General features: G+C 35.3%; 1 protein-coding gene across 1 annotated transcript in view; it reads right to left on the reverse strand.

Annotated features, from left to right (window-relative positions):
- The window catches only part of GPR98 (G protein-coupled receptor 98), a gene marked incomplete at its 3' end in the record, with an annotated part of 235,145 nt that overhangs the window by 73,520 nt on the left and 144,654 nt on the right, over positions 1-16,971 (reverse strand). The window contains exons 55-63 of the mRNA XM_008580425.1: positions 16,131-16,307; positions 15,570-15,752; positions 13,392-13,571; positions 11,291-11,317; positions 6,349-6,466; positions 3,850-3,970; positions 2,777-2,915; positions 2,399-2,584; positions 1,902-2,134 (exon numbers count right to left, since the gene is read on the reverse strand). Of these exons, the coding sequence (XP_008578647.1) occupies positions 1,902-2,134; positions 2,399-2,584; positions 2,777-2,915; positions 3,850-3,970; positions 6,349-6,466; positions 11,291-11,317; positions 13,392-13,571; positions 15,570-15,752; positions 16,131-16,307 (1,364 nt within the window). The remainder of the gene's footprint in view (positions 1-1,901; positions 2,135-2,398; positions 2,585-2,776; positions 2,916-3,849; positions 3,971-6,348; positions 6,467-11,290; positions 11,318-13,391; positions 13,572-15,569; positions 15,753-16,130; positions 16,308-16,971) is intronic.

The following is a 16,971-nucleotide window of genomic DNA, read 5'->3' on the forward strand; positions in this document are numbered from 1 at the left end:
CTAAAAAATGGCACTAAACCATTTTAGCTCTTCCTTCAACTCCCAGATTTTATTTAACTGGTACTTAACGTATTGAAAGTTTAAAAGCTGGTTAATAAGATTACATATAAGGTAAAATTAGAAAACAGGATTAAAATAATAAATGATAAGAATGACTGTAGTAGTCTGAAATGGGTTGTAGGTTAGCTTAGTATCATAACTGAATACCAAAGCAGTGTGTTTTCTAGCAACGAGGCAAGAAGGGAAACACACTGGATTATACTACTGCTGTGGATTGATTGAATTGTGTCCCCTAAAGTTCATATATTAGAAGCCTAATTCCCACTGTAACTGTTGAGGGTGGGAAATCCTAATATGGTCATAGAAAGGTGGACCCTTGAAGAGGTGATTAGATTGTAGGACCATGCCATAGTGAGTGGATTAAAAATGGTGGTCAAGGGTGTAGTTCTGAGGGCTTTAAAAGAAGAGCACATGAGAGGTTACTCTCTATCTGCTCTGCCGTTTTCTGCCATGGGAGACCTCAGCATTGCTGTAAAGCTACCACCAAATAAGAACCTCATCAGATGTATTCCCTGGACTTTGGACTTCCCAGCCTTTAAAACTGTAAGGAATATATTTCATTCTCTTACAAAATACCCAGTTCCATATATTTTGTTATAAGTAACAAAAACGGACTAATACAACTACTTTCATTTTCAGATCGAAGAAAGCATAGAAATTTCTCTGGAAGGAAAAACTCATTTCTCCAGAATTTAACTTAAGTAGAAACTGCTTTTTTTAAGGGTAGTAGAGAAGGCAAAATCTCCAAGCCCTAGTTAATCAATAACACAAATATGATCTCACACTTAATGAGCTACATTTACCAAATTGAACTTATTTAATTAAAACAGTCAGTGACCAGCTTGAATTTTAACAATTTAATATACATACAAATTCATTCTAATCACCGAATACAGAATCATTTTTGGGAAATTTAAGATTTGAAGTGTATGTGAGTCCACAATATTTTTTCCCAGATGGGATGATATACACTCTACCTAAATCAATGAGTGAAATATTTTTGTTTAAAAAAGTTTTTAAAGCATGGTAATTATATAACAAATGCAAAAAAATTATTTTCATGCATAAGAAAAATTTCTTTCTTTAAGACTTCTATAAATACAAACATTATTCTAGCTGAAGGTCCCACCTTTCTGGGTTCTGTGTAAGCTATCCATGCAGAGGTGCTTATAGGGCTGCTTAACCTGTGAGCTCTCAACCTGTGGATATTTAAGCATGCTAAAGGTGTTTTCTGGCCTTGTCAATCAAGTCTGCCCCACTAAATCAGGAAATGAAAAGGACTCAGTATGGTTCATTCTCAATCTTCACTGAAAACATGTTACACATTAATGGCCAGCTACCTTTGACTCAATTTTTCCCCACCTTAAAAGTGCTACTGGGCAAGCATCTACTCACTCACCCACAGAGAAGACAATACTGCTTTCAGATATACCAAGGAAAATATCCCTTGCTTCAGTCCTTTTACAAGTATGGAAATATGGGGAAGCAAATTCTGCCATCCCAGCTGACCTCTGACTTAGGAAGCGCTTAGGCTATTTCCTCACCAAATTACTAGAAGCCCATATCATGTCCAGTTCCCTGGCCAGCCACAGCGCACTCACACAACAGAAACATGTACTTTCAAGTTTAAGGGGAAAAATATACACATTTTAGAAAATTGCAAAAAATAACAGTCTTTGTCACAATTTCCATTCTATACCCTGTTCTAATGTCACACAACCTGAGAAAGAGCAGGGAAAGAACTGTTTAACAGCTCAGTATTACTCTCCACACTATATCTTTTACTTTCATTCCCTCTTTCTTTCTTGTTTTCTTTTTTCTAATTTCGTTTTTTCCTTTACCTTCCCTGGAGTTCCACCTTTGTAATTGCTAGAGAAAATTCCTCAGGGCCTTCAGGATGGTCATCATCAAGGATTTCAACATGCAGACTTTTCACCAGCTCCCTTGCTGCAAAGAGAAGCTCCCCGGCTGCAGGAACAAAATCCAAGCCTGCTGCTGCTGTCCCACTCACTGTCTTGTAGAAGAGTCGTACCAGGCCAAAATATCCCCCCGAACGAATGATTGTGATGTTAACCTATGCGAAAAGCATCTTCTTATTTGATTTGAATGTTTAATCTACCAGACAATATTGTCTCTAATTAAATATTCTATTTATCAGGATTATGTTAAAATGATAAATAAATTTATAAAATTATAAAAGTTATATGTTAAAATAATGATGTTAGGAGCAAATTAATTAGTTTGTGAAAAACTCTGGAATAAGGAAATACATTTCAAAGATTACTCACAATATCAAAAACAAAAATGATATGAAAATTGTAAGCACTTCACACTATACCTTCTGTGCTTCTTCTGACACTCGAAGTTGCTCATGTGTAAAGGCAAATCGGCCATAGGGGGAGTCACTGGCCACCACTGTGATGTTGGCAGTGCTGCTGGATTCACTCAGTTTTCCTCCCTCACTGATTTCAGTGAGCTGGAACTCATAGAAACTCTTTTCCTCAGGAATGTCATCATTCAAAGCCTAGAAAAAGACAAAAAGAGCCATTGACAGTGGAATTTATAAAATTTAAAGAAAAACACCTATCAGGTAAATAACAACAAACTCTGTAATATTAATCTCCTTCCCGACTCCCACCCATAAGCACATGCACACACACACACACACACACACACACAGAGCAAAGAGTGTAACAGAAACTAGAAACGTTGATACCTGTATCACTACAATGGCTGCAGACTGCCCATCACGCATTGTCACTCTTCCTGATGTTTCAGCAAATTCCCCCACAGAAGGAGGGAATATCTTCCAGAAAACTGTGACCTCCCCCGAAATCACTGGGCCACGAACAAGGCTACAACAATAAACAAATGTAAATTCAACACATTTTCACTGAAGATGCTTTTCCTAAATATTTGCTGTGTCTTTCAACAGTAACCAATTTTCACTTATTTTAAGAACATTATGCTTTTGAATAACCTTATCTATCAACTACAAACCAAAAGAAAGTGTTTTAGTTCCAGTATGGTAACATCCGAAGTATGTTAAATCTATCTTGACAAGAATACTGGCAAAAATCAAACACTGAAGGTGGAAGGTTTAAAGGAATAAAAAGAAGTATTTAAAGACTCTCACCACACAAGGTACAAAATGTGAATAGCCTAACAGTTCTCTAAAGAACAGTAAACACTTAACACAGGCACATACTAATAGAAAAGGATGAAGTATCACCTTTGAGCAACATCAAAAGCACGAAGTATGAAGCCAAATCCAGCTACTTCATTAATAGTTGCTGTCCCACTCTTCATGAGAAAATTTGGGAAAAACAAACTTGCCTATGATTCTACTACTTTAGTTGTATGGTAGGCCCTGATTTTAGAACACTGAGAGTCAAAATGTTTGCTCTTGATAACTTTTCAAGGAATGATTTTGTAGCTTAGACACACCAGCTTACAGAGATGAAGTCATTCTCTTACAGCACATGTTTAGTGACAGAATGGGGTGAAAGCATAGATCTTCTGATCTCAACTCTGTGTGCTTTCCTTGAACCAAGTCCTGCAAATCACCAAAAAGTTAGAAACCTCCTCATGACCTAACTTCAAGATAGGTCAGGATACATTTTCAATTTCTGCCCAATGTTTGTTCTGTTCTCCACAGGATGTTACCAATACATAAAATGACAATGCTTGAAGACTATGTATGTATTAAGAGTGACATATTTAATGCTGATTATTTAAATAAAACTTCATAACCCCCGTGGAGGCAAAGAAAAATTATGAAGCCCTTACCTGATGATAGCAGTACCATTATATTTGTTGGAGGGTTCCCCAATGAGGACGTGCCTATGCGATGGCGCTATCCCAACTTCTGATGCTCCTTTATCTCCTCGAATGATTATTGATGCACTACCTGAATTGAAGATGACATATACTGCTTTGTAGCAAACACATGCATGCACTTAGCATATGCCTAGCAATGATCCAAGTGCTTCACATATACTAACCTAGTTAATTAACCCTGTTAATCGTCATGACAGCCATAAAAGTTAGGCACTAATATTCTCATTTTACCTATGAGGACGCTGAAGCACATTGAAGACACTAAGGCAAATAACTTGCTGAAGATCACAGTTTAGTGAAGCACTAATTTCACTGTCACCCGTGTGATAAGCAAGTGCTACTCTACCATTTGCATTAATTCACTTCTACAGTAACCATTCTGCAGCTCTCTACAATTGGCTATGTGGCTACGTCAACTGACTACGTGGCAAAAGCAAGAATTCTTTTTTTTTTTTTTTTTTCCTTTTTGTCTTTTTTCGTGACCGGCAACGGATCGCAACCCTCAGTGTCGCGCCCGTACCGGCCTGGGACCGGCCACGGATCGCAACGTATGTGGGATCCGAACCCTCGGCGGGAGCGCTACCGCGCTTCCCAAGCGGCGCACTATAGCAGTGCGCCACCAGGCCGGCCCTAAAAGCAAGAATTCTTGAGGGCACTTTTTTATTTTTAATTTTCTGACTCTAACATTTAATAATAAGCATTTACAATACTGTGTCAAATATTTCTATGAAAATGAAAATAAAAACTGTTATCAAGTAATTTGAGTATGTATATGATAATTTAGCAGTAACTAGAAAAAATTGTTTCCAAAAGTACACATTTGGATTTCATAAAACAAAGAGCTGGATTATTATACTCTCACTTTCTCTGGCAATGAATTGATGAAACCAAGAGTGGTTAGTCATATGCTAATAAGTCAGTTAGACAGAAATATGTTAAAAAAAATTTTATATTGATAGACTATTTACCCTGATCCACTGATATATTTTTATTCATATATCTAGTTAGCCTACGTGACATTAACCCTGTCATTTTAAGGTGATGTAGACAACTGAGCCAATTTAAGACTTAAGCTATAATATGATTTCTCGACAGGCTTGTTGGAAAGTAGATAAAAATGCAGAAAGAATAAATATCCTAAGTATATACTGTGATACTCTCTATAATTTTGAGATTTGCCTTGGAGACAAAATCTGCTTTTAGCCACAGGCCCTTGCACAGGATGGATTTCTTGATGGCAAAAAAAAAGACATGGATGAGAATACTTCAAAAAGTTCATGGAAAAATGGAATTGAAAGGTAATATAAATCTTTCCATGAACTTCTTGAAGTGCCTTCATAACAATAACCAATATGACGGTTATTGCTTACAGCACAAAAAAACCATCATTAATTTCTTCCCTGCAGATCCAAGAAACAAATCATCGTATGAACCATATGCAAATGAGAATTATGATGCCTATTTCTGAAATGTCAAAATATCTGAGTAACTACTTTAAGATAAAAATAGGTATAGGAAGGCTATAATACCAAACATATGTTAAGTTTTAAAATAACATTTTATTACAAAAGTAATATAAGATCATTGTAATGCAAATCAAAACCACATTGAGATGTCATCTCACCCCAGTTAGACTGGCTATCAGAAAGACAGAGGATAACAAATGCTGGTGAGGATATGGAGAAAGGGGAACCCTCCAACACTGTTGGACTGTAAAATGGTGCAGCCATTATGGAAAATGGTATGGAGATTCCTCAAACAACTACCATATAACCTAGCAATCCCACTATATATACACCAAAAGGAATGGAAATCATCTTGTCAAATGGACACCTGTACTCCCATGTTTATTTCAGCTCTACTTACAATTGTAAATAATTTAGAACATATAGATAATCAAAAACCACAATTAACATTTCAAGTAAACAATTCCAAACTTATGTGAGACGTGCACATGACAAAAATGGAATTACATTGAGCATGTTGTTATGAAGCCTGTTCTATTAACGTAACAATTATCCACGTAATTAAGTGTTCTTAATTTTTAATGTAATTAGGAGTTTTTCTGCTACATCATTTTGAATGGTTGTATTTGAATGGAATAGTATTCTGTTACATTAGTATTCTTTCTCCTGCTGTTGGACCATTTAGAACCCTTTCATATTATTTTTTATAAAAATTGCTACCATGAACATCTTTAGTTTAAAAAATCACACAGCTAAGCACTATGAAATCATTGACTTATGACTTTACCAACATTGTGTATTATAATTTCAATTTCAAAATTCTTTACTTGTAATATAGGTCAAAAATGATACCTTTATGTTTTAGTAAATAATTTAGGGATTATAAAACCGACCATTGCTTATTTTTGTAACCACTGATTATTTGGTTATATTTTTTCTGAGGATGTATTTTCTGATTTCCAAAAATGTGAATTTCTCTTACCTTTTACTGGAGATATTTCTACCTCATCAATTGATATCAGCTGAATGGTGAAATGCCTGTCTTCCTCCAACACAGTGTCTTGAAATGTGTGTAATGCAATGATCTTCTGGGACTCAGTCTACAGCAAATGAGAGAGACAATAAATTTTCCAGATTGACTAAAGACAAATTTTGGATGTTTTTATTAGCAGAACAATGTTTATGTCCAGAAATATTTTTAAAACATGTTCTTTTTGTTGCCTAGAATTGCAGGTTGTATCTAGAAAGAATTACTATATAAAAATCAGCTCTGACTATAAATCCTATTTAGATTCTTAACAGGGAAAACAGAAAAAAAATTCAACTCAACTCCTAAACTTACTGAAAATTCACAGCCATTCAAAGTCTAATTCATTGAAGAGAGCTAAATAGGCATACCGTGACATAAACAGACAAGGTCACAGGTTTAATATTCCTAAGGGATAGTTAGCTCCATTCAAAGCAAGAAAACAAAGTTATGAATGATCCTGGATCACAGTCATCAGTGCTATCAACAGTCCTGAAATGCCTGTCGTCGTTTGTCATCACTGCACATCCAACTCATGGCATGTTTGGCCAGTGCTAAGTTAGCAGAGGAACCTTCCTAACAAAACTACCTGTAGGCAGAAATAAAGGGGCCTAATTCATAAGAAAATTTAGTTTTCCATCCAAGAATCTGATATTTTGCATACACATTTCAATTTTCTTTTACCTTCGCTTTTAAGATTTTGTTTTTCTTTGTTTTCATATAGGTCCAACTTGCTTCTGGCTAAATGTATTCTTAGTTCTTTTATACTTTTTCCCCCATTGTGAAATTTCTTCTCATTACTGCTAAATCATAGGAATCAAGATTGTCCCAAATCTATTTAAACATGGACTTTTTTTTTTTCTTTAAAATTTAGAACAGTTATTACCATTCTGCAGAAGAGCAGTGCAGAGCAGCAGTTTGGGAAATGCCGCAATAGGCTACCTCAGGAAAAAATATATATAAATTGTTTCCTAGTTTTTGAAGTTCAAAGCCCCTAATTTTTTAATCAAACAATGTGGAAAAGGAGTTAGGCTTCACTATATTAAGTTGAGGTAGCAAACTGCTATTTCATTATTTTTTTTCTAAGTTACAGCTATTTTATAAAGCACTTTCTAAGTGTCAGGAAGTTGGTTAGCCTCTTCACAAACATTATTTCATGTGCTCCTCAGAGCCCTTGCTCAAGTTAACCATTATTATCCTCATTTTGCAAGTAGGAAACCAAATGTGAAAGAAATTAATGAATTTTCCTAAAGTCACACGGTATGAAATGATGGGGTGAAGATTTGAATTAACGTCTAGCTAGCTATAAAATCTGTATTGTAGGAAACCAAATGTGAAAGAAATTAATGAATTTTCCTAAAGTCACACGGTATGAAATGATAGGGTGAAGATTTGAATTAACGTCTAGCTAGCTATAAAATCTGTATCCTTTTTACTTTTCAGGGCTATTTCGAGCATCACAAGAAAACCAAGACTGGAAAAAAAGGAAAGTAAATGAAAATGATACAAATATAGGTGATAGAAGAAGTCTGCGATAGCGTATAAACAGTCCAGAAAGGGAAACTAGAGAGAATGAAACACTAAGCAAAAAATGTTAATCACAGAGAGATAAGAAGTGTCAGAACTACAAAAAAACTTGGTGAAACAGAGGGATCGTGAAGAAACCTAATAGTATCAAATACCGAGGGGAATCTATGCAACAGAAAATATGCAACCAATTTTTTAATGTAGTGGATTTTGGCTAGTATGTTAAATAAATGTTTAAGATAAATTGTAAAGTAAAAAGAGCAAGTTACAGAACAGATTGCAGAGTAAAATTCCACTTGTGTAAGAGTAAGATACATATGCTTAAAAGCGCATACAAAATTTTTGGAAGGATATACTGTCCATAGTGGTTACCTCTGGGAAGTAGGAAAAAAAGATCCAGGAGGCAGGAAAATTGCACTTATTTTTTACATCCCTCTGTATTGTCGGAGGTTTTTACCATGAGTGCCTATATTTTTATACCAGATCAAAACATAAAGATAGAGGAAAGAAATTTCTGAGTTAAACTGGCACCAGACTGGTTGGGTGAGTTGTGCCTTCTTCAAATGAACATGTAGACACCGTAAAAGGCCTAAACTGACAACAAAAGAAATTAAAGATAAAAAAAATGTTTCTAAAATCTACACAGAATTTCCACTAGTGGAGGAATCAATTTGGGGTGGACTAGATGGCACATACTCATACACATTCCACACCATGAACCTAAATAACAGGGAAAACCACAGAGGAGATCAGATCCATTTCCTGACTTCTCTGAACTCCAGGCCACAGAGGTTGCACTGACCAGAATAACATGTTGCCACCCAGCACAGAGCTCTTGTGTTCCCCCTCTCATCAGCTCTACCCCTTTACACCAATTTCACAACGCGCAAGGAGTAAAAGGGGTGGGCGTGATGCCCTGTATCCCAGGAATTACAGATTTTCCATGAGTACATTTAATACGGTCGCAGGCAGGAAGTACACATTTTCCTAGAGGCCCTCACCAAATTTTTAAAAATGCTTATACTGTAAAATAGGAATAAGAAACTATGAAGAGAAAACAACCCGAATGAAGAGATTTAAATAATACTATTTAATAATAAAAACTCAAAGAAAAATGCAATTGCAAAACTAAAATGTTCATGAGAAGCAATAACAAGCAGAATTCAAAATGAAGAAAATGTAATCAGCCATGAATGGGGCAAATTGGAGTGTTTTATTAGAATTGAGAGGAAAAGGTAGAGATAAAAATGAATGTGTCACAGTTATGTCTCAAACTATTAATGTAGTTGTTCTTGTATATTTCCTTTCCTTTATTTTTTCTCTCCCTAAAGACCATTTTACCTCTCCCAGCCCACACTGAAAACCCAGCAAACTTTCTAAGAAATTACTGAGCTAAGAGAAAGACAAGAAAGGGAAGGAATGATAGTGAGTACACGTGGGGCCAACACCTGTGGAAGGGATGGGACGGAGGCAGGAACGGGTAGAGGGAAAAGGTCAAAGTGGGAAGGAGAAAGATAACGTTTATTCATTTATTCATAAAATATTAAGGGAAAGAGTGGAAGGGGCTCCTAGACTAAGCTTCTCTTGAGCATGGCCCTACCCTAGACCTCCGTGTTGGATGCTCTGATGTCCACTAAGATCCCCTTCAGCAAAGAATTCATTACCCCGTTTGTAGGGAGTGTTTCCAGCAGCCAGCTCTCATCTGTCAGGCTCCTCTGGAAACTGCCTCGTTTGAGAAAAGTCCCCTCCTGCAGGGTCAGAGCCTCTTCCTGGCATGGTCCACATCCTATGACTGCTCAGCACAGAATATAAAACTCACCCTTGCTTCAAATCAGGACAGCTGTGAAGAGTTAGTCCCTCTTCAGAACAAACTGTAGCGTCAGTTTAAGACTGTATCACAGCTTGCCTTCACCCCATCCCAATCATGCTTCTTTCACTTACACAGTGTTGATCCCAAAAGCACTCCCTAAAAAGCCTTCTGACACTAATCTACATTCCAAAATCTTCTTCCCAGGGAAGGCAAAGCCCCACTAATTTATCACTTGCAGACCATTCGTTTCTGTAAACAGAGTATGGAGCTATCCTGCGTGCAGACAGAAAAAGGAAGAAAGAACTTCAACCTATTACCAAGGTAGGACTGAACAGAACTACTGTGAGAATTTTCCTATAAGTGGGGCAACGTTGACCCTGCAGTCACTGCTACATTTGGGGGCAGTTCAGGAAACTATTACACAGTAAATCTTGGTACAATCTGGGATGTATGTGAGGTCTAATAGCTACTGCAGACTAGAATCTCTATTGCCAATGTGAGCACTAAGTTGCTATGAGGATGCTTTGTGGGAACAGAGATCCACCTGTGCAGTACTGCTGGAAGAGATAGCACTAGCCTTCATCAGGATTGGAAGAAGACTGCAGATATCATCAAAACCAAATTAGAACCCATGGAGACATGGGTACTTCAGACCTGGATATACAACAGTGAAGCTGAACATGAAATGCACTTGTCCATGAAATATACCAAGTTGGTGACCAAACAACCAGATGGAAATGGTTGACTCTGGAGACAAACCTCCTGATTCTATCCTCTGATCAAGGACGGCCTTACTTGTTGGGGGAAAATATCAGACATAAACAAATAGAACATTTAAAAATGCTTTATAGGACTTTGGAAAGAGGAGTTATTCCCAGTGGTGGTAGGAACCAATTACCCACGGAAAGAGATCTTGGACCTGTCTACTTTCACCTTCACTTGTCATCACTATGGGAGGCTGGAACACAAGGAGATGGACTGTAATGTGCTTTCCATTCTTAAATTATTTATTTTAATTAAGTTTTTGATTGGATGAAATAACACCTCAATTACTTTTTCAAAGTGTACATGGTTGTTAAAAGTTATGAGTCTTTGTAAATGTGAGGTTGTCTTTCTGTTATTATGGTATGCGATATTTTGATTCAGTATAAAGTTCTAGACAATGAGAAAGCATGTTTAACAGGAAAAATTGACCAGACTCAGTGACCAAATACATGCAAGTATTACAGGAAGGGGAGGTGACACCCAGATATCTGACTGGTTGATTGGCTTTGCCCTTAATCAAGAGAGGAAATGTGAGAGAAGGGGCAGTTTTATGGTGGGATGGAGGCAGAGTTCAGATATCTAGGGATTTTATGCTTGCGCGTGTGTGTGTGTGTGTGTGTGTGTGTGTGTGTGTACATGCACATGTGATTTTTTTTTCTCATGATGCATATGGATTTCAAAAAAAGTTCCAGATATACTGAATACTATCATATGAAATCATAAGTAATACCATGCAAAAGAAAATCAAATACAAATTAGAGAAAGATTGTGCAGGAGTCCTAATGCTGACTATACCTCATTAAAATAAAGCATGGGTCTCTGCTATTGTTGATGTTTTGCTATACCTAACACATCGCCCTTGTGAGCAACTTATTAATATTGACAGATTTAAGCTAATGATCTTTTTTTCAATGTTCTTCAGTTCTGAATCTAGTCTGTGTCACCAATTGATACGAACAGAATGTTCGTTGTTTGCACAATACTGTACATCTTAGATAGATATTAAAAGATAAATTCCATGTTATCAAGAGACATACGCAGTAAGAAATATAGGATATACGGAAAGCAGCCACCAAGGGCTGAGCAACAAGCTACCACTAATACTAGCAACAAGAAAAAGAGCAATTGACACCGGCTGAGTGCACAGCCAGGCATAAGTGCCTTACATATATCAACTCATTTATGCCTCATAACAAGGATTATGAGGAATAACACAATGGGGGTTCGGTAACCTAAATCTCATCTTTAGACTCTAAGACAAATTGGAAATTTGAGGCTATTACAATAAGATATTATTTCCCACACTAAATGTGCTTAAACTAGTTTTAGAGCACTAAAGTTTATGACAGCAGTTAAGATAAAATGAATAAACAAAAATTCTTTATGAATAGTAATGTAACTCTTCATTTTCCCTAATAGTAAGAAGAGATTTTAAACATGTTGTCCAATGCCTAAATCCAAAAATGTGAAGATAAAAGCAAAAACATCACTATAAGGTTTCATCAGTTGAAAATTTGAACACTGAACCTGATCTTTTTATCTAAACTTAGAAGCTAATAGAAACAGTTTATGAAAAATAAATTACATGTTCATGTGTACTAAAATATTTCTTTGCATATACACAAAGAAAGCCTGGATGGAAATACAACAAAATATTAATGATGTCTATCTGAGGGTACTAACGTGGATACTTTTACTCTTCTCTTTACACTTTTGTCCCAGACTTTATGTTGCCTGGAAGATACTCACTGCTACTCTATAGCCAATCCACCACTCTTTACAAATACTTATTTCTGCTTATTTCTTTCCCCAGGAAGAAAAAGAGTCTCATTGGGCTACAACAAAAGTGTGTTCTGTCCTTCTATGTTTCCCATTTTCTTACTGACATTCAATGACCAAATCATTAAGCAATTATTAGCTTATATTTAAATTCTGGAGCATATAGGAAGCCCAGTCCTGACAGGAAAGTTGTAGGTCTAGAGTTGCATCCACAGGACAGTAAAGACAATGGGCATTACAGCAACTGGTTTATAATGAGAAATAATCTATAGTAAATTACTGATTACCCATGAGTAATGGGTAATAAGTGACTAAATAAAGGGAATGACAACATATGGAGCCAGAAAAGTTGCTGAGTAGATGGAAATTATCCAAATATTTTTATAATTATTTCATCGTGAAACTTCCCTTGAAAGGTAAAGTTATAGTAATTATGACATAATCATCATGTAATAATAATTATAATAGGGCTTGCAGTGCTTTATATTTAAGATGTAGAAATAATTGAGTATTAGTCACCAAACCTGGCTGCACAAATATTTAATTCTCATTGATTAAGCTTGTTTTTTCTCCTTCAGTGATTGAACCAATAATAATTAGGCTCCCTCCTTCAGATCTTGAAACAAAACACCCAATGAAAAGTTAGAGGGAAGAAATACAGAGAAATACATGATCTGGGAGTGCCTGTGGTATATATTATTCAATATAAGTCACAACAGAGTACAAGAACAATGGGTAACACAAATCTCTCACAAGCTAAGGCCATTCTGGGATGCGACACCCAAACTCATGACAGAATCCTGCCTTGTGACCAGGATGGTGGCCTGGCAGTAGGGCAGGCAGGGAACAGAAGGTCTGGACAGAAAGTAATCTTGGTCTACTATGTCTAATACATAGAAATCTGTTCCCATTTTGTAACTTTCATTAATATAAAACTATGTGCATAGGATGCAGGACTTCCCCCTACTTCAACAGCCAACTCAAAAAAGCCTTGAGAAGAGACTCATGAATGAAGGGTAATGAGAGTTTCAAAGCAAAAATAAAAAATACCATTGTAGGAAAAATTATATGAAAAATGAGCCTGAGGCAAGCCACTCCCCTGATGTATTAAACTTACAGTCTTTTCTTCAAATCCAAATACTCCAAATGGAGAATCATTTTGTGGAATAACAACAGTTACCACAGCATCATCACCAAGTCGGCCACCTCCAGCCACACTGATTAAGGAAAGACTGAATGTCTCTACGAGTTCAAATTCAGCATCATCAACTATGGTGATTTTTATTATTGCAGTAACCTATGAATGAAAGGAAGAGAAGAAGTGCAGGAGAAAAATGAAGAAAGGAAGAGAGGGAGAGAGGGAGGGAGGGAAAGGGGAAGGAAATAATGTAATAACAATTTTTGCTCATATATAAAATTTTTAGTTGAAATTTAGAAACACAGTGCGATAGAAAAAAGTAGTTTCTTTGTCCTGTAACATACCTTCAAATCACAAATATTTATAATATTTCAAAGTAAAAAGTTTACAAAGTCTATTGTTTTCAAAATAAGAAAAATTATATATGTAATAAAATATAGTACTGTTTACAGATACAAAAAGCAATGAATCCTTATTCTTGAACAAAATCTTTTAAATGTCATGCAGGCGCTAACAACCATTGCACAAACATAAAATGCAGAATGCTTGGTATTAATATTACGTGATATAAAATGGAACCAAAAAAAATTATCATTGCCTTCTGCAATTAAAATAAACCCCATTGGTTTCAAATGCTGTTCTCGTAATGTAGGTGAAACAGAAGACAGGAAGAAAACCCCAATTTGCTGTTATTAGATGTCTATAATCAAGATTCAGTTCATTTGTCTGGGTCTATGTTAAAAGTTTTTATAGACATAAATAAACTTGATCCAGCTTTGTGATTTCACTCTTAGTCATAAAAATATCCCAGTTGTATCTCCATATTTAAAAATCTTTTTCTGTATCGCAGAGGGAAATTCCAGTACTTTGACACAGGCATTTACCAGAAAATGAAGTTTTTCAAGTCCGTCTAAAACCTTTAATCTAACAGGGAAAAGCAAGAAACCTGGACATTACACTCAGATAGGCAGAAACCTGAATAAAATCAAATGCTAAAATGGAAGCTTATTAAAAATGTTTGCACCTCAAATCTGTACTACAGAATATAAAATATCTTCCCTACAGGATGTAAATTTTAGAAATAATTATGATCCTAAGGATGATGGGAAAATGATGGGCCTTCAATTTCATTTACAGAATAAACTGCTGATAATATAACTAAAGTTAGAAAGCTGTTTCAATGATATATCAATTTATTTGTTTATACTTTCAACATAAAAATCTCATTTACTTGCATTCTCCTCCTTTTAGTATGAAATGTTTCAAAGTTCTAAATGTTTAAAGAACTCATGATCTGAAAAATATTAACAATGATAGGGCTTTATATGTAGGAAAATCTATATCTATAAGCTTAGTTTTTAGCAACATTTATTGCCTCTTTAGGGGAAAGTAATAAGTCGGTGTATATTATGTAAATTTTGGTAAAAAACAGGCTACCCGTATATAAATACTACAATTTTAAGTTACTAACATTCTCATGGTTGGTCACATGCCTTTTCCAGTTACTGATTTAAAATCTCACGAAAACATCTTATTCTTACATGTTACAAAACGGCCAACGTTTAAGATTCATTGGCCTAAATCTAGAATGTTGTTTTTCAATTTTTTCAAGTTTTAACTATTTTGTTCCTTTTTTATTACTTTAGTCTTTTTTCTAATTATAAAGTTTTGAATATTATGTAAAAGGAGTGTACACTTTTAGTGCAAATTCTAAATAAATAAATATTTGTATTTACAAGCACTAAGAAATAAATGGAACAAAAGAAACTGAAGTTCATAGGAATAATCTAGTTCCTCAGTTTTTTATACATTGTTAGGCACCTCCAAAAGAAACTGAAGTTCATAGGAATAATCTAGTTCCTCAGTTTTTTATACATTGTTAGGCAATTGTTAAGTCAATTATTACCTTGTTTCACAACTTCTTTTTAATTAGAATCAAGTAGGAATGTTCAGAAAAGGGTGAGATTCTTGCTTCTTAACATTCTCTTCCTGTGCCCTTTAATAAATTCTACATTAATTAATAATATTTGTTTGACTTAACATGAAAACATTTACAGAATACATTTAGCAATCACTAATGCACGTTCATTTGGTGGATGCCTATAAAATATTTGAAGTACAATCAAAAAAATGTTAATATGTTCATGACTAGCATACTTGTCCATCTGCAAATTCAAGAATCCCATGAGATGGCTTGAAGTCTTCCAGGCCAGCACTGTCTGGTGTTGCTTTCCAACTAACATTTACTGCCCCGAAGCTTCCAGCCAGCCGGACTACAGGAACTTGAAGAACGTTCAAGGGTGGAGGCACCTCATAGACAGTAATCACTCCACCGCCATCCTTTAAGGAAAGAATGTAAGTTGAAAGGCAAGACAGAAATGGTAGTTCTCATAAGTCATCACTTTCTAAATTTATCATTTCTACTTATATTTCTTATACTTCACCCTTCAACATAGAAGTTAAGAGTTGGATATAAGTATGCATAATAGGTCTTCAGAACTCTTACATTTAAATTTAACAAAAATAAACTTGTTTAATCCTTTGGTCTAGCTCAAAGAGAACTAAAAATCAGCTTATAAGACAAATTTGGTTACTTTTCTATTTATAAATATCTGCAAACAAAGCCAATTATTTTGCAGAAAATATATTATAAAACACTGGCCAAATCAGCAGGGATAAGCTTCTATATTACTATAAATATGCAAAAGTTCATCTCACTCTAGTAATATGAAAGTTAAAAATTCCTCTGGGATCATCATTTTCTTCAATCATTATCTCAGCTATTTCCATTCCAGGCCTCCACACACTTAGCTGTCCTGCAGAGAAGTCAGAGTTCACCAAGTTCACTTCTGTGATCCTGACAATAAATCCTTCCTCCAACTCAGGAGCATCATCCTGGGGGGTGAGGGAAAGAGAAAGAGGTGGTATTTTGTTTCTTAAAAGACATTTAATTTGCATTGGAAACTTGATATTTTTCAGTAAGGAACAACTGACTTTGTCTACAGGAATGGACATCTCTATCACATAAAAAATTCCTTATTTTAGCACATTCCCACCGATAACTGCAGGATCTATGGGATAAAGCTTATAGGTGATGTTTCAATAGAACCCTCATACTCATTAGCAAATGAAATAATTTTTAAAAGTCTATCCAACACTTTTGACCATATACTATTGAATATGTGTTACATATATAGTATCCCAAAAGAAATTTAGAGGAAACTGGAAAATGCTACATATATGAGGGTTCTTCCAAACATTCATGGAAAAATAGAATTAAAAGATAATATGAATCCTTCCACGAACTTTTTGAAGTACCCTCAGATTTAAAAATGAAAGCTCTAGAATTGTAAATCTAGATATAATTTTATATTTTACTTAATTTTTTAAATTATTTGATTTTTTGAATAGGTAATAAAAAATTTCAAAATATAAAAAGAATACATATTGAAAAGAAATCCCCTTTATACACATCCCATGTCTTTCCCAGATTGTTCTTTCCGGAAGACACTATTTCCTAAAACTGCTAATATCACTATTAGTCTATTAGTAACACTAA

This window comes from Galeopterus variegatus, unplaced genomic scaffold (assembly GCF_000696425.1).
Source record: "Galeopterus variegatus unplaced genomic scaffold, G_variegatus-3.0.2 Scaffold2087, whole genome shotgun sequence".
NCBI classification, from domain to species: Eukaryota; Metazoa; Chordata; class Mammalia; order Dermoptera; family Cynocephalidae; genus Galeopterus; species Galeopterus variegatus.